At 39.3% G+C, this 26,091-nt stretch overlaps 1 protein-coding gene across 1 annotated transcript in view; it reads left to right on the top strand.

The window, feature by feature from the left end:
- GEN1 (GEN1 Holliday junction 5' flap endonuclease) overlaps positions 1-13,788 on the top strand; it is a 31,092-nt gene extending 17,304 nt beyond the window's left edge. Inside the window, exons 7-14 of the mRNA XM_081945739.1 lie at positions 85-176; positions 3,256-3,406; positions 3,498-3,534; positions 3,670-3,750; positions 5,305-5,435; positions 6,858-6,919; positions 8,687-8,833; positions 9,202-13,788. Coding sequence (XP_081801865.1) covers positions 85-176; positions 3,256-3,406; positions 3,498-3,534; positions 3,670-3,750; positions 5,305-5,435; positions 6,858-6,919; positions 8,687-8,833; positions 9,202-10,598 — 2,098 coding nt within the window. The 3' untranslated portion in view covers positions 10,599-13,788. The remainder of the gene's footprint in view (positions 1-84; positions 177-3,255; positions 3,407-3,497; positions 3,535-3,669; positions 3,751-5,304; positions 5,436-6,857; positions 6,920-8,686; positions 8,834-9,201) is intronic.
- The last annotated feature ends 12,303 nt before the right edge of the window (positions 13,789-26,091 follow it).

The raw sequence follows: 26,091 nt of genomic DNA, 5'->3' as shown, positions 1-26,091 counted from the left end.
CTACCCTCTTCCACTTTTCAATTTCCCCAAGTTGGGATTATTTCTCAGCGTTATACATTCATCACCATTTCAATATTGTTTTAGATTTGAGTCCTGGAAAGACCATTTCCAACTGGGTGAAGTCCCAGTATCGACATCTAAAAAACCGCCTCACTGTTCTGTGTGCCATCATCCAGGTGAGTCAGCTTCTAGCTTCAGAAAATAGATTCCGTGGAACTGTAACAGACACCGGGAATGTATTATTATATGGGGTGGACATGTGTAAAAGCAAAGAAATATTGGACAAAAATACATACATGGTTAGAAAAAATGTTACAGCAACATATAGATTATAAGCCTGAAATATTTTTGTTAGGCATAATACCGGAAAAGCATGATAAAGGGAACCTATACTTAATATTACACTTTTTTTTATTAACAAACATTTAAAATACACACACACAAAACTTAGACGTACAACACATTTACACAATACAATACAAACAGGAGCTTCCTGTTCTTTCTAATAGCAGTTATCAATCGATAGCGCTCACCTTATATTATTTCCCCTTCTATTGTATTTCATTTGGATTTCACCATTCTTAACTCTCTTATTTTACTCATAATTATTATTTTTGAGTTTTGTTACATTCCTTCATTGATTCTTGTTTCTTTCCTCCATCCACCTATACCATTTATCCCATATCTGATAGAATTCTGATTCTTCTTTTCCCTGAATTTCTTTAGTTAGTTTGTCTATTTCAGCACAGTCCATAACCTTTCTTATTATTTCAATATTACACGTTTTGACAGCAGCAGGAATTGTATTTGCACAGTACTGGAAAAATGAGGAAACACCTACAAAGGAAGATGTAATTTTTTTAAAAAAATAGACTGTGCAGAAATGGACAGATTGACACTAAAAATAAAATAAAAGACACAAAAATATTTTTGAACATGGGACTTGTTTTGCAAATGTTTGGATAGTAGAGGTGGAAATTAGGAGTGGGAAAAGCATTACTATGTATAAATAAAATGATCCAGAAAATACACTGTTCATTAAGCATTTACGTATGTAAGGTGAAAATGTATAAATAATTTGTTTTAAAAAAGAAAAGAAAATAGATTCCGTGTATTGAAATCTCCCTTTGAATGGGGCACCCTGGTGTGTAAAGACTGATAGGTTATCATGATGATGAGCTGTGTTCACTATTTCCTATCTGCTGAAAAGAAACAAATTACAGCCCCTGGTCAAAGCAGTTCTGTGTGGTAGAATTGATTTGGACTTTACATACTGTCAGATGCTGCCGCAAACTGTTGGGCTCCTGCATAGTCAACAGTAAGCTATAGGTTTATGCCTGTCGCCATACAGTAGATTGTGAATTAACAAGACTTGCAATGCTAAAAAGGTATGGAACTACAAAAGTAAACTTGTAAGTTACCTTTGGATAAATGAATTTTCTCCTCCTCTCATTTGTCTAGAAAACTCTGGTTTGCAGAGCAAGCACAAATCAGTTTCAGGTAAAAGAAACTGCTATTTCCCTCAGACTAGAAAACAAAATTATATTATCCAGATGCATGGAAAAAGCTGTGTGCAGCGACTTCAAATAGTACAAAACTGTAGGTTATGTTACAAAAGGTTTCCTGAGTCGACAACATTCCAATACTTCAGCAGAAAAATTAAAAATTCTCTTTAACTTTATATCTGAATTATTAGTTGGATTTTCACGCCACTCTGAGCCGTTATCTGCTTAATCATAATTTGTTGAATCTCACGTGTGAAATAGTAACTCAGTGCTAAACCATATATTTGAATGAAGCACATGTTTGTTTATTTGAATACTCTCATAAGTATGGTAAGACTCTTACTTCAGAAAGCAAAGGAACTCAGAACAATAACCAATACAATCTTTTTATTTTAAATGTACTTATTAACATAATTATGATATTTAGTCATATAGTACACAAGCTACATTTGAAAGATGACTGTTCATTAGCAACTGTTTCAATTGGTCTGGGGGAAATAAGTGTCCTAGCAAGCCTAAAGCATCATTTATGGCTATAGTGGCTACATTCAACAGCATCTAAGCCTAAACCAAGCAAGCAATTATGTGAACCCACTTGAGCATTAAATTTTGGCTTAACTGGTAACATTTTGCTTCCATGAACAGTGTAATATAGTATAGCGATAGAGTTATTAGACTAAGAGTAGGTAATCAATTGAACACAGTGGCTAAGACACTAAGTTTGTCGATTAGAAAGGGTGGTTCGAATCCCTAGCGCCACATAACAGAGTGAGCTGCCAACCTAGCAGTTCAAAAGCATGTAAAAAATGCAAGTATGAACCACCTTTGGTGGGAAGGTAACAGTGTTCCGTGCGCCATTGGCGTTTAGTCGTGCTGGCAACATGACCACAGAGACGTGTTCGGACAGCGCTGGGCTCTTCAGCTTTGAAATGGAGATGAGCAACGCCCTCTAGAGTCGGGAACAGCTAGCACATATGTCCAAGGGGAACCTTTTTATCTTTAGATGATCAATGTCTAAGCTACCTTCAGCCAGGGAAGGTCACTGAGTGTCTTTGGGCCAGTTACTTTTCCTCAACCACACCTACCTCATAGAAGAGTTATTGTAAGGAGAAAGGAGGAGGAAGCACTATGTATCCCACCCATCCTAAATCAAACTGGATTATACCGTATTTTTCAGAGTATAAGACGCACCTTTCCCCCCCAAAAAAGAGGGTGAAAATCTGGGTGCGTCTTATACACTAAATACAGCATTTTTGGCCTACCAAAACCCCGCCCCTTTTGCAAAAATGGACATGCAGAGGATTTGGGAGGCTTGCAAAGTGCTCCTGGAGACTGAGGAGGGCAAAAACAAGCAAAAAACGGTCCGGTTTTGCCCCAGCCTCAGGAGCACTCTACAAGCCTCCCAAAGCTCTGCATGCCCCCCCCCTTTTTTTTTTTGCAAAAAACAAGGCGTTCAGAGGGTTTGGGAGGCCTGCAAAGTGAAAAAAAAACCCTTCTTTATTTACCTCTTCAAAATCATGGTGTGTCTTATACTCTGGTGTGTCTTATAGTCCGAAAAATACAGCAAGTCAAATAAATAATTATGTCATTTCTTTTGCTTGCACAAGGAAAGGTGCACTTCATCTTTGCTATTTCTGCCATTGTACATACATTATATACATTATACATATATTACACACACCAAATGTGACAGATGTGTCTTTTAAGGACAATACTTAGCCTATAAAATCCTCTTTCCTTTTTCTTGTAGGTTTTTATAAAGATCATGAGGACATGGGATGTCATATCTGTGGCAGTGCGGGATATTGTGAGCCCCAGGATACTAACTACAGCTGCCCCTGTGACTGGCACTCTTCTGAGTCAGAGCAGCAACAGAGCTTAGTAGAGGAAGGTATAAAAAAGTAGGTGTGTTTTCATATAATTTGCTCTGAATTGCTTCAGGAAGACCTCTTCGACATTCATAGATCTGAGATGTGTATATTTTATTTACAGAAAAGCCAAGGCATGTGAAGGTTTTCCCTTTCCTGAGGTAATTTTACAAGTCATGTGTGCATTCATGCATAAATAGACTCACTTAACCTATAACTATCTCCCTCAAGTATCTTATTCTATAAATAAGATAAATAATAAATGCCTTAATTTTTTCCCCTTTTTCTCTGCTAAGGTTATCCACGAATATCTCATCAGCAAAGACAAACCAGTGAAGTTAAACGGGTGCCAAAGGCCAAATTTATTATCTTTTCAAGTATGTGTTAAGACACTATACCTTGCATGCTAAAATGTTCTCAATATTGAATATAGTTTAGTCCATTAAGATCATCCTTCGCTTGGCAAAGGAAACCAAATTAAAACATCCCCAAGAGATGGCTGTGCAGCCTCTGTTTTAAGGCATGCAATGAAGGGGAGCTGATCCCTTTATAGGAAATTGCTTTCAGTGTAGAACTGCATGCTGTTCTATCACATAAACAAGCAGAGAAGTAACTGCTATGGTCTGTGCTGATGGAAATGTACTGAGATATGTCAATATCCTCAGTTTCAGGTAAATACCGTATTTTTCGGAGTATAAGACACATCTTTTCCCCTCAAAAAAGAGGGTGAAAATCTGGGTGCGTCTTATACACTGAATACAGCAATTGTAGCCTCCCGAAACCCTGCCCCCTTTGCAAAAATGGCTGTGCATAGCCTTTAGGAGGCTTCCAGAGTGCTCCGTGGGGCTGGGGAGGGCAAAAATGAGCAAAAAATGGGCCGTTTTTCGGAGGTCTGCAGAATGCAAAAGCTTTTTTAAAAAATTTGCCTATTCAAAATCTTGCTGCGTCTTATACTCTGAAAAATTTGGTAACCAGATATGATATCTGTAGGTTGGAGCAGGTGGCCCAGAACTCTGCGTGATTTCTTTGACTAGAGGACTACTGCCTTAATGTCAACAGTTTAAAGTCTGTGTACATATGTTACGAATTCCTTCATTTAAATACCTTATATGGCTGCTGCTATAATCATTGGAGGACTCACTGCAGAAGAGCCTAATGCTGGGAAAGATTAAGGGCAAAAGAAGAAGGGGAACGACAGAGACTGAGGTGGCTGGATGGAGTCACCGAAGTAGTAGGCTTGAGCTTAAATGAATTCCAGAGGATGGTAGAGGACAGGAAGGCCTGGAGGAATGTTGTCCATGGGGTCGTGATGGGTCAGACATGACTTCGCAATTAACAAGAACATAATCACTAAATAGATATAGGTCAAAATGAATGGAGTTGGGAATGAAAGGCAAGGACGTTTACCTATGGGAGGAGAAAAACAAGCTTTGGACAAGCCAAATAACATGGGAGGGAATCAGTTTCAAGGTATTTCTCTGAGGACTCTGGAGCCCATCAGTTTTCAGCCTAACCTGAATAGAATGAAGGTTACAGAAGAAAAAAGTTTTCAGCCAGCCTGAAATTTCTCTGGTAAAGATAACAGCTTTTCCCCAACTCAGATTTCCTGACACTGGACTGCTTATTATTCCTATCTGTAATGACTGTTGTGACCAATCTAGAGGACATGTGTTTGAGAACATACTTCAGTGGATTTTGCAGTCTGGTTGTCGTCAGACATCCCTCTTGGTTTCCCCTGCTTTATATTTCTATGTCTACTTGGCTTAGAAAATACTTTGAGGTGACTGTTCTGTCCTTGTGATATTTTCTAAAAGTTCGTGACATTTCAAACAAAATGCGTCAGGTCTTTGGGGGGAATCAGTGCTGTTGCTGTTCAATAGGTATATTTCCATCTGTGTTGTATTTGTGATTTCCCAACATGTCTCAAATAGAGGTTTGCTGTCAAGAAAATGAACTGGACCGAGCAGTACGCCTGTGAGAAATTGTGTAGCCTTCTGACTTACTATGACATGAACAGAAAGAAGTCTGGCCATACTGATCCAAAGCAGCTGCAGGCCCTGCGGTAACTCAATTTATAATTTAACTAGAATTAAATTTATTTTGCTTTGGAAGTGGAAAATATTTTTGTTCTGTGCCTCTCCTCCTGATTCTGCATTTTTCATTTTCAAACAAAATGGCCTCCATACTACATTTGTTTTCAGTTGCAAATACTGAAAATTAGAAGGAATTATTTAGGCCATCAACCTGCTGATCAGGGCAGGAGTCCAAATGAAAGCACCTTGACAGATGTCTTTTTAACTGTGCTTTAAACACAGCCAGTGAGGTAATTAGTTCCTAAAGCCATCTCTCCCTTTGTTGTTGGTTGTTGCCTTAGTCCAGGAATGCCACCTGTGGAGTTAACATGCTGTTGATATAGCTAAGACTCCCTGGTGTATCTGTTGAAATACATTACATAGATTCAAGAAAAAATTTTTTCCATAATTCAAAACAGCATTTGAAACTGCGGAGGGTTACAGTTCAAAGATGAGAAATTCTACAGTATCAGCATGAGTTTTTTTTATTCTGGCCCATTTTTCAAAAGGCAGCTAAAGAAAGCCAGTTAAAGTCTGCTGTCCACAGTGATCCCAACAGCAAGATACACGGAGCAGGAAAGTACATCTAGGAGGACCTCAGAAAAGAAGCCCTTCATGAAGCACTAACACTTAGACTTATATACCGCTTCATAGTGCTTTACAGCCCTCTCTAAGCGGTTTACAGAGTCAGCCCATTGGCCCCAACAATCTGGCTCCTCATTTTACGCACCTCGGAAGGATCGAAGGCTGAGTCAACATTGAGCCAGTGAGAATTGAACTGCTGGCAGTCGGCAGAATCAGCCTGCCATACTGCATTCTAACCACTGCGTCACCAAGGTTCTATCTATGTAAGGAAACTGATCATATTTATCTTGCTTGGCTATGTGAACTAACATAAATAATCGTCCTGAATGTGTGGATTGTGGCTATCATCCATTGCCTGTGGAATACTGATCTGAGGTACTCTTAAAGTGACATTTACAGAATGTGGAAGGAAGTGCAAGTTAATGGTAATCAGGTTTTAAGTTATAAACACTGAATAATGTGAAGATAATAATTGCATTGTCTCCCTGTTTCTAGGGGCATCCTACGTAAACCTGGTGTACGGGAACCTCTTCTCTATGATGCTCTTGCATGCTTGTTGTGACATCGTCACAACCGTATAGTAGTCATGATTATAAGAGAGCTATAGCTGACTAGGATTGATTAGGAGACAGAGAGAAATGATACATATTTTCCTCACACAGTTGTACAGTATTCCAACTCATGGCAATAGCCACAGAATGGTAAAGAACACTGGAAGCAGCCCTTATCTGCAGGATGGTCAAACATGGTGGCTTCTTAAATGCCTGATTTCATTTTTACACACTTTTTAAAAAATATTACGACTATCTTAACTTTTGTTTCTACAGGATAATCAAGACACGGATTAGAAATGGAATTCCTTGTTTTGAAATTGCATGGCAAAAGCCAGGTTAGTACTCTGGTATTACTGGGCATACCAGAAGGGTACGTTTCAGTACAATTTAACACTGGAGTAAGAAATCTCTTAAAAGGTGGGCATGTTGAGAAATAGAAATATAACACTTCTTAATGTATAGTACATTAAGGTAGTCCTCGACTTACAATAGTTTGTTTAGTGACCATTCAAAGTTACAACGGCACTGAAAAAAAGTGATTTATGGCCATTTTTCACACTTAAAACTGTTGCAGCATCCCTACGGTCAGGTAATTAAAATTTGGATGCTTGGCAACTGGTATATATTTATGTTTGCAGAGTCCCAGGGTCATGTGATCCTCTTTTGCAACCTTCTGACAAGCAAAGTCAACGGGGAAGCTAGGTTCACTTAATCATCACGTTGCTAATTTAACAACTGCAATGTTTCACTTAACGACTAGAGAGAACGGTCGTAAAATGGGGCAAAACTCACTTAAATGTTTCACTTAGCAATATCCATTTGGGGCTCAACTGTGGTTATACATCAAGGGCTACTTGTACAGCCTATGCACAAACGTATCTTCTCATTTCAGATTATTTTCCATGTGTCATCATGGATATTAGCTTAAATAGTTAAAAATCGTTTGTGACAAATTTACAGTGAAAGTCAAATTTATCAGTTAGCATTCAGTATGATATTGAAATGGAACCATTATGTTTGGGAGAGTTATCTCTCTCACTATGTGCTCAAGGAGATGATGAGGCAATTTTTCTTCACAACAGCTTTTGAAGATGGATTGGCCCAAAGTCACCAATAAAGGGTTTCAGTTTTTGTCCTCTCAACATCAGTCCAACCAGAGCCAATTTGGTCCAGTAAATTCAAGTCCTGCCTTAGCCATGAAAGCCAGCTGTGTGACTTTGGGCCAGTTATTCACTCTCAGCACAATTTACCTTGACTACCTGGCTTTTATTGTGGGGAAAACAGGAGGAGGAAAATGTGTTTTTTATATGTTCGCCGCCTTGAGTTCTTTGTAAAAACAATAAAGGTGGGATACAAATAAACAAATATATGAGAGCTGTTTAACAATGTGCAAGTATTAAATTAAATGAAACTATAATAGAAATAAAAGCACAATAATGTAAAAATGGATTTGGGAGTCTGTTCTCCGTAAAATTACTGTCTTGAACTTAAATTCACATAGGCATTCTGGCTTTGCCCCTTTGTTGGTACAGGTTTCTGTAGCCTAGTAACCTCAGGTTCACTTCTAACTATCTTTAGAATTAGATAGAACTAGGAATTTTTCCTTCTAAAATTCTTGAGGCCATCTGCCAGCTGACCATGAATGACCGATCTGACTTTTTAATATGAAAGTCTCATATGCAGAATGGAAAAGGACAGCTTTTAAAATGAGAATTTCTTTTTCTCGCTCTCCCAGGCATATATTGTGTGCCCTTTACATTGTACAGTTACGTTTTAACTGGTGAAATCAGTCTGTAGGTAGGTAGGGTGCACAAACGTGACTGTGTGAAGAATTTGTCAAAATACAATGGCATATATTTGTGGATTTAATGCCAATTAAGAAGGAGAGTCTGCAGGGAGGGTTAGACATGGGAGCCTCAACTCATAACTGATTCTGTAGGATACAGATTCCAATCCCAAAGAAACAGTTATTTTATATGTTCCTTTTTCTGAAGGAATGAGTTTGAAAGAGCCATGTGTTCCTTGGAAAATGGTAATTAAGGGGATCATCGGTAGTTACCTAGTAAAAAATATGTTTCTCTGCCTCTGCTTCTTTGTTCCAGCTCATTACTCCACTGCAACTGAGGATCAGACTGCAAATCCCTTTCTAATAACAACAGAAGAGTCAACGCTCTTTGAGGCTGCCTATCCAGAAGTGGTTGCTTTGTATCAAATGGAGAAGTTGAAAATTGGCAAAGAAAAAAAGAAAAGTAAGCTGAGAACATTGCATGTTTTGTTTTGTTTTGTTTTGTTTTGTTATGTTTTATATCTTAAATAGTCACTATATGCTTGTCAAATTGCCAGTTGTTAACAAGACGTTTTTAACATTTTTAAAAAAATAATTATTGAATAAACATTAAAACATTGGACATAGAGCACCTTTCTAGCATTGTCATTTCCATACATATTTTAACATAACAACAAATAAAGTTTGTACTTATCATACATAGTTACTTTGATCTTATTAACCTATCCTTTATCTTCCTTTATATATTTATTTATGTATTATCCAGTTCCAATTTTACAGTCCTCAGAATATTCTGTTCCTAACATTTTCTTGTTGTTATTGTTGCCCTAGGTAAAAAGAAACTTAACGTGAAAAAACGCTTAGCAGGAGACAGCAAAGTAGAAGATACTTTTTCTGACCTGAATTTGCAACCTGCATGTGAAAACATTCTCAGCCAAGATTCAAAATCTGATTTGAGGCCTGTTTTTGATCTGCAAAAAATTCCAAAAACGAGCTGTGAATCTCTGCCTTTTTCAGACTCTGCAGATTTTTCTACTGCATTAGGAAAGCAAAGAAACTTCTTTTTTGCTTCACAAAATCCAGAAAATGAATATAAACCTTCTGATTCTTTAACCTCACAAACAAAATTGCTTGCTAAGGAGCCTATGACTTCTTCTGCAAATACTGATCTGCAGCTGAGTGGCATTGACTGGGAAGGGACATCCTTCAGCATTTCCCCAAGAAATGTTAATCTTCCTTTGTATTCAGCATCTGACTCTGGCCTATGCAATAATTCTTTAAAGCAGTGCTATCCACCATACAGTAAAGCAGCCAATATCCTCACGCAACATTCAAATTCTGCAGAACCCAACCCCAATCTGATCACCGGTGTAGATTACTCTGTTTCAAAAACAGGATTTCCTAAAGCGAAAAATGGTTTGTCTTTAAAAGATCGAGCCACTATGAAAAGTTTAGAAGCTTTTCCCAAAGCTAAAAGTGTGCCTTTGTTAAACGCTGCCATACAATTGCAAGAACAAATAAAGAGAACTTCTAGCCCTGGAGGGGAATTTTCATCTCTTCCTGACAGCATTCAGGAAATTGAAAATGTGATGTTACTAGAAAAACATCTGCGGGGACTAAGCTTAGAGAGCTATAGAGAAGATCTCCAAAGTTATAAGGACCCACCAACTGCAGCAGATAAAGTCAAGGATTCAGGAAGTTCTTTGAGGCTGTGCACTGAAATGCTAAAAATGAGTCGTTTAGAAAACAGACAGCAAATTTTGCTCTCTAGGTCAAATAAAGTCCCAGATAACTATCAGATTGGGGGGAAATCTGTGCCAAGAATCACGAAAAGCTCACTTAAGAGTGTGTGCCAAAATAATGATCCTGCTGAGGACAGTGATAGTGAAAATGTGGAGGGCAGGTGGAAGGGTCATAGCATCCCAAAACAGCAACGAAAGGCTCATACGGTTCAGCTCAAGGACAAGTGCAATGGCAAAAGGGACACCAAGAAATTGGCATTTGAGATTCAGCCAGAACCAAAAGGGAAAGTTGAGCACACTCTTAAATTACTCAACACTGATTTATCCACAGAAGAGCATCTGCTTCTACCTCTCTCCAAGTCTCCAAGTCTCTCCAAATGTGGATTCGATCCTTGTCTTCAGGAGACCAGAAGTGATTTGAATATGTGGCTTGAGAGTCCATTGCCTCTGTCTGAAAGGCTGAAGCACAGATTGAAGAGCAGTTGAGCATTTCCTGTTCCCTTCTCTCTGATGTCTTCATCTGGAAACATCTCAAATGTCTTGACAGGTTTTAAATGTCCTCTAAATTTAATCAGTCCCATAACTGTGAGTGATAGAAGATTGAAAGAAGTGTCTGAAGTGAAATGACTGGCAACTTCTTCAAGAAACTTTTCTGTAGTGACTTGCTCTAATTTTGGCTAAACGGACCTGCTGTGAGTTGGGCTGAAGTTTTCCTAAATAATTTGAGTGGTTGCATCAATCATACCACAACAGCATGTACTCAAGAATAAATACATAATAATGTTCGGGTTTTTTTTGCAGAGTATAAAATATGTAACAACTTGCTGATCAATGGCAGTGGCAAAGCTACTGACATTTTTACACAAACAGATTGGTGTTATTGTAGTATATGTTTTTATATAATTTTGTTGTAGATTTTCAGGTCCAAATTAATGCTTTAGATCCAATCTTGGAGTCAATCCCTACACATGCAACACAGTTAAGTACCGGAATTATAAAGTGGCAAAAAAAAGTCAATTTAGAACTATGCCTGTAAGATGCCTTTAGAATTAAAAATCTAATTTATTGGAGAGGACTGATACAATCTAGTATTTTATCTGCTCTTTGTTTTCCCCTTTGACCTAATTTCTAACTTGGGATCATATGGTCTTAGAATCAATTATTTTCATTTGTTACTATATATAATCCGGTTTTTAAATAGACTTTTTAAAAAATGTAATGCTTTTCAATAGTAATTTCAATTCAATTTCAATTTTATTTGATTTCTAGACCGCCCCCTCTCCCCGAAGGGACTCGGGGCGGTGGTAGTAGTTTAAATGAATTAATTAGACACAAATACTTTGCAATAGGGGAGTTTGTCTCCATAAATAGTTGTGTTTAAGAGTGCGGTCTTTTAAAATATGGTATTTGTAACAGTGATTTTCTCTAATTTCAGATATTATATTTACTTCTAATCTTGCTTAGATCAAATTTTTGTCTTTTGTAGACAAGCTCTGTATTTCCTGGTAAAATGTATACTTTCCATGCCAAAGGTACCCATTTCAAATTATGGGCTTTTACTTCAGGCTGGAATGGCCCCCAGTGGCAGTTCTGGATACCCATTGTTGGTCAAGAGACAGTGGTTTGTAAAATATTATGTACAGCTTAGCATGTGAATGTAGCCATTGTAAGTCTGTTCTACAAATCATGGTTAAGACAAACCATGGCTAAATGTGACAATCCTAGCCAATTTGCAAACTTGTTTGAGCCACTTTGAATTTCCTCTTACTTCAGTAGAATGACTAAATATTCTCCTGAATTCTTTATCACTGAAACTGAGAAAGTACTCAAGGGTAGCTGAATTATGTCCTAGGTTCACAGAACTAATTCCAAATTCATAAGTTTTTTTTCTAAAATAATGTAAATGTATCCCTATAATATGACATGGCATAGCTCAGGAATCTACTTCCCTGCTGTGTGAAACAAGGCCATTGGGAAAAATAGCTAGAGAAACCTTTTTCTAGCATAAGCGTTGGCCTGAAGTGGGAAGAAAAAGATAAAATCTGCTCCCAACTGCTTATCCTATAGGTTTGCAAATTACAGTGATACAGCAATGCGGGAGTCAGTATATCCCCTTCTAAATGTTCATTTTCCCCCATAGAACATTTTGTGTCTAGATCCATTCTTGCCATGTTGTATAGAATTCTTCCTCTTAAAATTACAAATGTTATATACACTGTTGGAAAGCACGTGGTACTTGATACTCTTGGAAGGTGTAGTTGTGTAAATGTACTGTATCTAAGTCTTTGGGATTATTTTTTAAAGAAACAGGCTAGAAACTAGGAGATCAGGAGTTCTAGTTCTGTCTTAGACCCAAGGCCACCTACCTCTCTCTCAGTCCTAGGAAGGAGAGAAGGGCAAACCACTTCAACAAACATTACCAAGAAAATTGCAGGAGCTTGTCTAGGCAGACACAACACTGAGGTATAACCATCACATTTCTTTTTGCTTTGTTTTCCATAGCTTATCATATTGGCAAAAGATCCAACTTAATGTGTTTAAAGTGTTTTTATTGCCAAAATTTTATAACAGGACCATAAATGCCTTGTGCCAAGGAAATACAACTCAAAAAACACACTGGATTATGAGCCTGTTTAGATAAAAGAGTTAAAGTAGTGCTGATCTTGTCATTTGAATCTCAGACAGGCCAATCTTATAACAAGCAAATCACCAAAGTTGTTCAAAAAGGTGTGATTTTTGTAGCCTAAAAACCTCTTTCTATGATCGGAATCTTGGAATTAGAAAATATATTTAGGATGCTGATAACATTTTGCAACATCACTTTGGGATGAAACCCCAATAAAAATCAATGTATTTTAGTGAGTGTTAACATAAATATGACTATTTAATTTTCATTAAAGCAATTAGCCTGACTGTGCAATATTGTTAAGTTCAAGAAATTATTTCATGAGGAATACAGTACTCCCTTGCAAAAAGAGAATGTTCTTTTTAAATTGGAAATATGAATAAACCCCATGTCATCCCAACCATTTCTCTAACTAAATTTGTACAGCCAAATATTCATCAATAAAGCAAGAGGTAAAAATATAGATCTCATAAATCTGTCAAAATGTTTGCAGTGCACATTAGACTGCAAAACATTTTCCAGTGATTACTGCTATTGAAGTTATTAAAACATCTTCAAAAAAAAAAAAAAAGAATTGGACACATGTCTTTTGACCTAAATCGAAAGACACGTGTCATATATTATCTTAAATATGCAGTTGGCTCAACTTTGTATTTGAATATGTTACACCATCCATATTCGTTAGTAGTCCTTCAAACTATATTACCTAAAGTTAAATATATGCTAAATGACACATCATTCTTTGTAATTGTATACATTATAAAAATTGATTTGTACCTTTTTATTTAAAACAAAACTTTGCAGAAGAATTAATCTTCGAAAGCAAGTGAGCAAAATAACAAATATTTTCTTAACATGCCAAGAAATTTCTCAATGAATTTCTTAACCCAGTTTAACTCAGTTTTGTTTGGATACAAATATAAGCCTAGGACAAAAAATATCATTTGTTAAATGCCTATGATTTTTTTTTATTGTACAGGTCCATGATTTTAAGCTGTAAATTGTGTTGCTCAACAACAAAGGAAAGCTTGAATAAAACTTAACAGATAATAGCTGCCTCCTCATTTAAACAGTGATAGAAATACAAAGTATTTGTTTCCTGAAGAGCCAAGTGCTAAATCTAGCACTGTGTTTTACTGTTCACCAGTAGCACTTAGTCTATAACAGATCTAGTAATATTGCTAACTGTGGTTTCCTTTCATCTGTTGATGCAAAATAGCAGGGCTTCACACTTCCTTAGACATGAAAAGATTTTTACCTTGACTTGTGACACCACGTCCATTAATCTTCCACTTTTTATTCCAACCGTGCTAATGCTAAAATTCTCAGAGATGGCTTCAAGATAACCTCTTTATAAGTAGAAATTGGTCAAGGGAAGGGGGGGGAATTATCACAAGATTGTTTTCAAATTTGAACAAGTTTTTTTTTAAGTGATGGTCATTTCCTCTAAAAGATATATACAATAAATATTTTGCTAGTTGCCTATTCAAATGGTTTATCGCAAGACTAAGAAACTGCAGTTAGATTTCTTTTTATACCAGTGTAACAATAAGTCACAAATATATAAATTCTTTCCATAGGAAGGAAACAATCAAATTGCTCAAAAAGAGCAATTGTCAGATTTGTTTATTGTTTGTTGAGAGCAAAAATGCCTATTTCTAGGAATGGTTTTCTCCTCTATTTTAGAACTAAACTATAAAAAGAATGGAAATGGATCAAAATCATAGGAAGTACTACAGTGATGTGTTGGGATATGAGTAACATTGAAAGCAAACAAATAAATTTTGCATCTTTTTTTGTATACTGGCACATCAATGTTAATGTCAGTGATTCCCGTGAGAGTGCCAGCAAAACAGCAAGATGAAGCCCCCATAGCCCCTAAAATAAACCACAAACATTTCATAAGCCTGGCATTGCTCAACAAAGGTGCTTTTGGGGTTTTTTCCTTGAAAATGTTTGCTTCTTGGATGAGAAGCAAACCGTTTTTCAGAAGGAAAAACAAGAAAGTAGTTACCTTTGGAAAAACACCTTTGGGACAGCCATGACCTGAATGATTGAGAATCTCCATAGACACATTGCTCAACACCATATCAAGGTTTAACCAAGGTGGTCATATATCAATATGTACATAATTATAACTTCTTTTCATTTTTCTAGAGTTTATCACAAAAACAGTGTTCATTCACAAGTAAAATGTGGGGTTATTTAAGGAAGAGCCTGAATGCCAAATTATCTCCATTCTTAAATAATTATTGATCATATAAAAATGCACTTTGCATTGCCACTACAGTATTTTCACGCTTACTGCAAGGGATCTAATTTTCCGCATCTCACATGCCCTTAAAAATCACACTTATTTCTCAGAAGAATCACTAAGCAACTTTAGCTTACCAAGGAGAATATTTGTAGCTCGGGATTAAAATGAGCGGTCCTTGGTGCTCTCTGAGCTTACTTGTTTTCTTGAGACGTTTCGTTTCCCTAACTGGGTAACATCATCAGGGCTTGTAAGGAGCACTGATGATATTACCCAGGTAGGCTAACAAAACGCCTGCAAGAAAACAAGCAAGCTCAAAGAGCACCAAGGACCCCTAACTTTAGTTTAGCAAATTTAACATGGCCTCTCAGCATTGTGGTCTCTAGCCAGTTGAGCTGAATGGATGAGTCCCTGATTTCCAAGCAATGAAGATGCTGCTGTGTCTTCCCCTCCTCTGTTTGGTATAGTATAGGTTGAGTTGGAGCTGAGATCACAGCGTATATGCTGGTAGAGGAGAAAATCACTCAGTGGTACACAGACCTACAATTATTGATCTGTGTGTCCTAAATAATGGTATGCATAAACAAACCAGTAAGAGTAAATTGGGATTTCTTCCTGGCATGCATTACAACTTGATGGGAGGATTATACTGTAATGTACCCCAGTTGCTTAGAAGGCATCTTATTCCAGAGCAATGGCTGCAAAAGAAATACTAGCTAGATTTTCTTACAAAGATCCTATACTGTGTGGAGGTAATTGAGAAACTATACATAGATGTCTTAACTGTAAAAGTGAAATGTGCTTCCAGTTTGTAAAGATACCTTTAAAGAATTATATCAATAGATGTACATTCATGGTTACAGAGATTGCTTTTAGCTATATTAGATGATTCCATAAAATAGACCAGGAGGAACTTTAAAAAAAACATCCTACCTCTATATTTCATGGCATTTTGAAAATGGATAATACTGTGGTATAAAATATAGCCTTCCTTTACAGTTTAATACCCACGATGATTGCCTTTTTAAGCATTTGATTCCTTCATCAAATGTCCCCAACAGTTATTGATAGGTGACCTGAAAAATTTAGGGAGAAATAATTCTTGACTAATAGACTCCCATCCTATTGTCTGACTAAATTGGGAAGGCAACAACTCTGAATAGGCGATAAATATGTTGTCTTTGGCCTTTCCTTTTCAGCCTGCTCAACCTAATTTGAGTCTTTGGCACCAAGGTGTTAATGCAAGGTTTGTTCTCTTTGACATGATGGCAGGTGATTTGCATTTCAGAGTCTGATAGATTTATAGTCTTTGATCTTTTAACCAGCTCACAGCCATGAAAAGAACAGTTCCTCTTCAGAGCAACCCTGCAAATTTGCATTCAGCATCTCCAAGCATATTTATTAGGTAATTATATCAGGGTCAACATTTATTTCCCATTCAGTAATGTAGGATTACTAGCAAATCTCAATCCTATGTGTTTTTAGGCAGAAATAAAAATAATTATAAACATATTTTACTACGCTCCATAGGATCTACTTCTGAGTAAATGGGTCTAGTCTTTCAGTGAAAGGTCCTTTATGATTAAGAGGTAAGTATTGCAAAATTATGATTTATAGCAAACAAAAGAACAAAATTATAAATAATAAAATCCTTCTCCAAAAAATGCGTTGAGATAGAATAAGCCACACAAACAATTTTTCCAAATATTGTTACTCTTCAAATAATAATTGAAGGTATCCGTTTCAAAACACAAGAGCTTATTTGATTTCTATTTTTATATAATTCCAGACTAGATGGAGAAACCCAAATAGTTTCCTTGGCAAAGATATTTGGCATCAACAGAGGGATAGCATCAAAATCACGAGAAGTGATACTACAGCTTTAGACAGCATTAGTGAGGCCACACATGGAATATTACATCCAATTCAAGTCACTGATTTTTTAAAAAGGCTAAGGCCCTAGAAACAGTTCCAGAAAAAAGCAACAAAGATGATAAGGGATCTGGAAACTAAAGAGTATGATGAATGACTAAAGAAACTAGGTGTGTCTAGCCTAACAAGCAGAAGGCTTAAGGGTGATATGATAGTTGTCTGCCATGAGGGTCTCTCACAGATAAGAGAGAGTCAACTTATTCTCCAAAGCACCTAAGGACAAGGGCAAGAAGCAATGGGTGGAAGCTTGTGGAAGAGAGATCCAACCTGGAATTAGGGAGAAGTTTCCTAAGAGAACAATTAATCAATGGAACAACTTGCTCCCGGAATTGTGGGTACTCCCTTGCTGGAGGTTTTCAAGGAAAGATTGGACAACTATTTGTCCAGGATGGTATAAAGTCTCTTGCCTTGAGCATAGAGTTGGACTAGAAGTCCTCCAAGGTCCCTTCCATCTCTTTGAATTCTATTCTATTCCATTCCATTCCAACATCATAATAAATATAGAGCTAGTACTACACTCTAATATTTCTAATATCCACTTCAAGGAGATGTTCTGCATGGGGGTGAGGGGGTGGGATGGGGGCTTCCTTTGAAATTGACCCAGAGTTTAAGTACCACAGAACAAAGAATGGTGGTCTTGAGCCTGGTAGGATTTGATTTGATCAGATCAGTGTTGAGGAAACTACTCTGGCTGTCTTTTTTCATCTCCATGGTCCTCATTTACAGCTTATATAAAATTCCATAAATCTAGTATATATAAATGCATTATCATTATTAATCATTTATTTGACTATAACTATTATTACTTTGTCTTATACATAATACTCAAAGTTTAAGTTTAACTTAATTTTATTGTGACATTTCATGTCATCATCTTGTATCCTTCCAGTAGTAGTGCAGTCCAATATCTCTTGCCATTTGTAAAATCCGTATTCTAGGTGTTTTCTTGATAAGTCTTATATAAACTTTTCTTAGCAACTTGCTGTTCATTGCATATTTTGTAAAGACTTGAAACCCTCCATCTGTTCCTTTCATCAGCTTGCCTTTGGTTATCACTGGTGCTTCTGCCAAAGATACTCTCATTGTTTCTGCCACGTTTTCTCCCCTTTCTTCATCTATGTTTTGAAGCATGAGATAGAGATCCAGTTTGTCTAACTCTCCTTTCAGTATTCCATACATATCATTTCTCTCCACTCTCAGTTTGCTGTCAGTATCAACAATTTTCTTGTCACTTTGGTCATATTTCTCTGCAATGTTTTGAGCTCTATCTTCAAGTTTCATAATTGTTTCACCAATATCCTCAACTCTTCCCTCCATTCTTTCTGTTCTTTGTTCTATAACCCCCCAGATTCTTTTCAATTTTTCTGTGCTTATTAGGACTTTTTGAATTTCTAGCATAATTTTTTGCAAAGTTATTTCCTCTTCTTCTTCATATTGCAGGTTTTTCCAGGTTGTAAACACTGCCACTAGGACATCCAAGGCCTTTTACTAGGTTTCAAATACATTCACTATAATCTTTCAAGTCAAGGCTTTTTCTTTACTGTAGTCCAGTTCCTGATAATATTCCAGAAGAGCACCTGTGTAAACAAACTGTACTCTTCCCACTATTCTTTCAATAAACAAATTCTGAAGCCTTGAAGCATGAGATATACGTCAAATATTTTTAAAAAAATATTTCCAAGCCTCCAGCCTCTAGATGGCAGTGTTACTTCTTTTTCCTCTGCTTTTAGCTCTCTCTTTAAGCTTTCTTTGAGTTAAGAAAAAAATGTTTAAAAAGAACAATCCTGCCATGTGTTGAAGAAAAGATAAGAAAGGAATCTTTTAACCAGCTCACAGCCATGAAAAGAACAGTTCCTCTTCAGAGCAACCCTGCAAATTTGCATTCAGCATCTCCAAGCATATTTATTAGGTAATTATATCAGGGTCAACATTTATTTCCCATTCAGTAATGTAGGATTACTAGCAAATCTCAATCCTATGTGTTTTTAGGCAGAAATAAAAATAATTATAAACATATTTTACTACGCTCCATAGGATCTACTTCTGAGTAAATGGGTCTAGTCTTTCAGTGAAAGGTCCTTTATGATTAAGAGGTAAGTATTGCAAAATTAAGATGATTTATAGCAAACAAAGATGCTTTTAGCTCTCTCTTTAAGCTTTCTTTGAGTTAAGAAAAAAATGTTTAAAAAGAACAATCCTGCCATGTGTTGAAGAAAAGATAAGAAAGGAATCCTTAATCCACAAATATAAAAAATGAGAAAAAATAGAAGAAGAAGGGAAAAAAAGACAAGTCCAATTTAAAAAGTAAGAGGCATTTGTAAAAATTTCTTCCATAAAAAGGAAACAAAATTAAAGAAAAAAAGAACACAATAGTTTTAATTCAGGCTAATCCACCCCTTACTTTCTTCTGTCTTCAATTTTAACTTTACTCTAAATCTTTTTGGGTGTTCTCTAAAAATAAAATTTATTTCACCAATTCCGATACACTCTCTGTCCTGCTGAGCTTCTGTTCAGGGGTCTGTCCCAACCTTATGCAGTTTTAAAATGGCTGCTTCTCTTGTAGCCTGCAAAAAGAGCTTTCTCCTGGATCGATCAGGGACTTTGTGATGTCCCTGAGATCAGCAGGACATGCTCTTCTCTATCACCGTCTCTTCAGGACGGTTTAGGTCCAAAAGGATCATCCAGCAACAGAGATAGCAACAGCAATCCTGGAGCTCCAAGATTGCATGTTGTGTTGTAGCGACGTCAGCACCGCCTTTCCCTTTCTCTCATTTTTTTTGTCTCTTGCTGACAATACAATATTAACATTAGTAAACTGCCTTTTGTTGAAAACCAAGTTTGTAGAAAGGGCGTTGGTACTTACCTGATACATCTCTTCTAATAAGGTGGAGATAGCATCCATGAATGGGTTAACACGGTCTGTGCTCTGATTGGACTGAGTCTGATTATTAATTAATTACCTGCCTATATAACCCGCCTTGTGAGTGTCCCCACCCAGCTTTCTGGTGAAGTAAATAATCACAGATGCAACATGTTTTCCAACCATAATTTACTTGTACTCAAATTCAATAGACTAATGAGAAAATTTCAAACTCTCCCAACCATCGATCAGAATAACAGTATGACAACAATAACCAGGAGGAATAGTCCTCCTACACGGGCGGATGCTATTTCCACCTTATTAGAAGAGGCGTATCAGGTAAGTACCAACGCCCTTTCTCAATAAGGGTGGAGATAGCATCCATGAATGGGAAATACCTAAGCCTGGCTAATTCAAGGGTGAGCTGTAGACTTGAGCTCTGAAAACTTGAGAGCCTACAGCCTGTAAAACCCTGCGCCTGAACGCGACATCTGCTGATGCGAATTTATCTAATTTCTAATTTCTAATGAATGGCGAAGGGGACACCCACGCCACAGCCCTACATATTTTGCCAAGAGACACCTGAGTGGCCCATGTCATGGTGGTAGATGCACTCCTAGTAGAGTGGGCAGTAACACCCTCGGGCACCAGTTCCTAACAGGCCTCATAGGCTGCTGCTATGCATTTACATACCCACCTTCCTATGGTGGCCACGGATATCTTCTTACCCAGTGTGGATTCTAGGAATGAGACAAATAGTGCCTCTGATCGGCGTAAGCCTGACGTGCATTGAATGTAAATCTCAAGTGCCCGGCGCACATTCAATATGTGCCACCGTTGTTCTAAATGGTGCACTGGGGGGGCAGAAATTGGGAAGGGCCATCTCCTGGGCCCTATGGAACCAGGACCCCACTGACAACTTTGTGGATCACCCTGGGTAGTAGAGGCACCAGGGGGAAGGCATATAGGGGGCCCCTGGGCCAGGCGCAGCAGAGGGCATCCATACCCTTCAATCCAGGTGCGCAGAACCTCAAAAAGAACGTGGGGAGTTGGGTGTTGTGCTGAGAGGCAAACAGGTCTACGATCGGGTCCCCAAACCGCTGTGCAATCTCCTGAAAAAGGGAGGATGTAATTGCAATTCGGCCTGGTCAATTCTGGACCTGCTGAGCCAATCTGCTTGTACATTAGCCTCCCCCGATATGTGTTCCGCCCTGATGGATAGCAAATTCCCTTCTGCCCAGGAGCCCAAGATGTTGGCTTCTAGCATGAGATCCCGAGACCTAGTGCCCCTTTGTCTGTTAACATGGGCCTTGGCTGTTGTGTTATCTGTGAAGATGAGCACGTGCTGACCCTCAATGGAGTTGAAAACTCAATAACGCCAATCTGATAGCCCGTAGTTCTAACCAGTTTATGCTCATCTCCGCCTCCTCCTGGCACCACTGACCCTGGGCCATTTGAACTCCCCTGTGCGCACCCCAGCCACAAAGGCTGGCATCCGTGTTGATAGTGACCCTGTGGAGGACTCTAAAATGGCATCCCCTCTCTATGGCCCCAGATTCCCACCAACCAGTTCCTTGAGCAAAGACACTTTAACCAGTGAGGTATTGATCCTCCTCTTCTGAAAGGGGAGTAGGAACCACTGTAATTTTCTCGTGTGGAGACGAGCCCAGGGGACAATATGGATGGCCGAAACCATTTTACCCAGCAATTTAGATAAAGTGGCAAGAGACACCCTACGATGCCCCCTCACTCCGGTCACGACTGCCTGCAGGCTACGTATGCGATCCTCCGAGAGGAAGACCTGGCCAGCCACCGAATCTATCCAGGCTCCTAGGTGGAGAATTCTGGTGATAGGTGTGAAATGACTTTTGCCCTCATTGAAGGAAAACCCATGGGCCCGAAACACATGTAATGCCATGGTAAGATCAGCTGTGGCTGCCTCCCGGGAGCTCGACTGGACCAAGATGTCATCCAGGTAAAGTTGGACCCTGATGGGAATGGTGCATAAGTATGCAGCCAGGGCTGCCAAAAACCTTAGTAAACACACGGGGCGCAGAAGAAAGGCCAAAAAGCAAAGCCGTGTATTGATAGTGGTGAGAATCATTACAAAAACAGATAAACTGTCGGTGCTCCTGCAAAATAGGAACGTGCAGGTAAGCCTCCGTGAGGTCAACAGAGGTAAGCATATCCCCATCTCGAACACCCTCCAAAATAGTATTTAGTGATTGCATCTTAAAACGTCTATAACGAACGTGACAGTTTAACCTTTTAAAATTCAAAATGACCCTCGGGCCCCCCGAGGCTTTGGGAATGACAAACAAGATTGAGGAAAACCCTTGTCCGACCTGCACGGCTGGAACCTCCTGAATGGCTTTAATATCTAAAAGATGCTGGATGGCCAATCCTATCAGGAGGTGCCTCTGGGGGTTACCAAAAACCGGACACCTAACAAAGAACTTGGATGTTATGGCTTCCCTCCGATCAGCAAAAAATTGCAATCTGCCGCCAGTGGGAGGCCCGTCCCGAGTCAGATTAGGGCTTGCGGTAGTTGCGGTTACCGCCCTCCCGAAAGGGACGCTGAGATTGATTACCCCTCTGTTGTCAGTATGGCTGCTGCCTTGACCGCTGGCCGTAATTAGCCTGGGGTTGGCAGCCTGAGGGGGAGTAATCTGAATACCTAAATGACCCCCCATACTCCTGAGCCCCCCAAAATCTTCTATCGTTAGCGGAGGGAGCATGCCCAGATGTTGGCGATGACCACTGCCTCTGCACTGTGTCCACAAAGAGCTGGGGAGCCGGAATGACATCGGCTTCTAACTTGTGTTCTTTGAACAGAGTGCTGGCTGTAGCTGGTTGTGGTGTGACAGCAGAGGCCTCTGTCTGAGTCCCCAGGTCAGAAGCTGCCTTGGCCTTACTCAGCAGTGGCTTGAACAACATGGGGGGGGGGGGGACTGTGCAGACTGGCTTGTCTGGGGTTGCCCCTTCATCGAGGCCGGCGATGGGCTGTGCTGTGCCTCGATGAGAGATAGATGATCAATCCCATCCTATGTCAGGCGAGAAGCAGTTCGGGGCGTGGCCACTAGCGTGGCCTGGACTTTCTGTTGGAGCCCAGCTACAATACCGTCGAATGGCTTCTGCAATGAAGTCCTGAATACCCAAGGAGGGTGGCACTGTGACCATGGGGGGTACACTCAGCATCACTGTTGGGGGTCCCTCTTGCGGAAGGCCAGCCGCAGTCGGGGTGAAGGTGGCCTCGGGGGTCCTGCCCAGCATGCGTGGCACAACGTCACCCCAGAGGCCAGATATATTGATGGGCAGCATTGGGCTGAAAGGCACTTGCATGATGTCCATTTGCAGCAGGGGCAATGGACTGGGGCAAGAATTTGGGACCTCCCCTTTTTTTGCGTGTGTAGGTGAGTGCCCTTGCTTCTCCTGGTGTTTAGTTTTAGCTGTGGTCTTAGCAACTTTCTTGGAGTTAGAGCCCTTGTGTGATGAGGAAGGAGGCCTTAGCACTGGCCTTGTCCCCTGGAGCTGCCTGCGGCAGAGAAGACCTGGCTTGGGAATGAGGAGCCTGGCCTACCACAAGGAGGCCCTGGTTGGGCTCCGCTGTCTCTGTGGGCCTCGGTAGTGACCTCTGGAATGCTACTGTCTGCCATCTCGCTCTGACTGCAGAATTTGCGAGGTAAAATGGCACCCATTATGTGGCTTCGCCCAATTCAAAATGGTGGCTGCGCCTCTTATTCGTGCTCTTTGCCTCAGGCTTTGCAATGCCCCGGGCCTGTAATTGCTGAAGAGTGCTGACTGCCAGTCGACGCTGAGGTCTTTGGCGCGGCCCCGGCATCCCTGCGCTGAACTTTGCGCCCAGGAGGTTGTCAGGCGAACTGGCACCGGCGCTGTGATTTGCGTCTCAACGTGATCAGCCTCACTAGGGGACGCATCGGCTGACCCGACAGGTGTCCCAATCCACGCTATCGCACAATTAGCCTTGCAGCTGGAGCCACGTAAAAAGGCCTCTTGACACTTTAAAGTGCCACAGTCTGTGGATAAGCCTCCAAGGTACAGATGGTCGTTCCCTCCAGAAGCAAAGGCAGGGCCTCTGGGGCAAAGCCCAGCGGCCAGTGGGTGACAATCTGAAACCCACTATTATAAAGGTGGCAGCCAGAAACTCACGTAAGTTGAAGTTCAGCAGGTATAATAATAATTGAAGGAAGGAATGGATAACACGACCGTCCCAGAGTGAACTGAGTCGGAAAGCTGGGTGGGGACACTCAAAAGGCGGGTTATATAGGCAGGTAATTAATTAATAATCAGACTCAGTCCAATCAGAGCACGGACTATGTTAACCCATTCATGGATGCTATCTCCACCCTTATTGAGAAAAACATAAGAGCTTTCAGAGCTGTACTGCATAGACCTGAATGTCCACAGGAAGGCAGCAAAGCATTGTAGTTTCTGCATCTCTTTGCTACCATCTACTGGTCATTTCGATTTTTGGACTATAGATGTCATAACCTTACAAGTAACTATGCCATTTGTTTCCAAGTGCCAACACTAGGCCTGATGATGAACTTCTGATTATTCAATACAAGTTTTGATAAGACATTTAGTTTCTGTAAGGAAAAAGAACAGAACAAGTAATACCTGAGCTACAGCAGCTTTGTCCTCTGTGGCCAGTGATTGTGCTGGTTAAATTTTTTGTAAGCTGTCGTTCCAAACATCTGGAGGAAATCAGGTTTAAAAACACACCAAACAGATTAATAAAAGCCCAGATAAATCAATAATAGCAAGTTGTGTTGTTGCAATGGGACTCTATTGGCATTTATGAAACTCAAGCCAGAAGTCAACTTTAGAAGTCATCCAAACTCCAGGAGGAATCCCAATTGTCCAGAATGAAAATATCAGATTCATTAGATTCATTTGGAAACCTGTCTTATTCTTTTTTTAAAAAATTGATATTAATAGATTGCAAAATTGAACCAGTCATCAAGTTAGCTCATGGAGCTGATAAGAAAAATATCTAAAATGTGTCATGTTAAAAATAAATGGATGACAGATGTATTTTAAAACGGCACCAAAATAAAATTACACGGCAATAACTTACTGAGGCTGTAGAACTATGGAGAAATCACTGTTTCTTTGATGAAATAATCAACATAAAATAACATTTTGATATTAAGTGAAATGGCAGTCATGGGATGTTGTTTGGTAAGTTATTGGTTCTGGCAATGAAAACAGATTCACATATACTGTTGAATTCACACCCCCTGCAATTTTCCAGCATCTAATGTGTTGTGTACATTCAGCAGGGGGGACTGTTCTTAATCCTTGCAAATAAGTGTAGAACAGCCTTTGGGACTTGGCTCACCCATGGCTGTGCCATTGCTCATTCCTTATGTCCATTGAAAAGATCTCTAGAACCTTCTGCTTTTCAGCCTCTGATATTCCCACCATGGAAGCCAGCCCTGAAAGAGGCAGCCACAGGTTGGAATGATAAGCATGCACGAGCCAGACTCAGGTTTACTCAGACTGAGTTCCAACACTACCTTTGGTTCCTGAAATTATGTCCTATTGTTGTTAAGAAAGAATAAGAAGAACTGGTTTACCTAAAGATTGCTGCTTGGGCTTACGACTGGTAGAGGTTAAAATGTTAAATCACTCAAATATTGCCATATGCTAAATAAAACAAAATAGATTCAACTATTTGGATTGTATTAAAGGAGAGGGAATGAGCTAATCCATCAGAGTTAGCTTTTTAAAAATAAAATACTCATGTTACTGCATGCATAAGCATCAAATCCCATTTATCCAAGTGCACTCAATTTACAGATTTTTGGGGTGTGTGTGTGAAGTATTCTGGATTGAGGTCTATTTAGGTTATTTTGTGAATCAGTAAATGTTACAGATTAAGTAGTCATATTAAATGTATTAAGGCAATGGATTCAAGCTTCTTAGACACTGATATTCTATTTATTCTCTTGATTCTGGTACCAAAAGCAGAAGAAAGCCCCATTTTGGTAAAATCTATGTTTTGATGATTAGCTAAATAAAGAGTAAGGAAGCCCAAAACTCTTCAGCCATTCCTTTCTCTTTTCCGCTAATTGAAATGAAAAGTAAACATTAAAGACCAACCACACAGCATATTCTCCTTTCAACTTCTGTTAACAGGGGTATTAAAAGACTTCCCCAATATCAGCTAGAAAACACCAAGTCATAAAACCCCTACTTAAAAGATGGAGAGGTGTAAATTCAGCACATGGGACTGTTTTCATCTAGGGAACCAGTTGATTAGAGGCCAGATGTCTTAATG

This window comes from Natrix helvetica, assembly GCF_964273705.1.
Source record: "Natrix helvetica genome assembly, chromosome: 2".
Classification (NCBI taxonomy): Eukaryota; Metazoa; Chordata; class Lepidosauria; order Squamata; family Natricidae; genus Natrix; species Natrix helvetica.
Note: the sequence above shows the minus strand (reverse complement) of the source record. Positions and strands in the feature narration are given on the sequence as shown.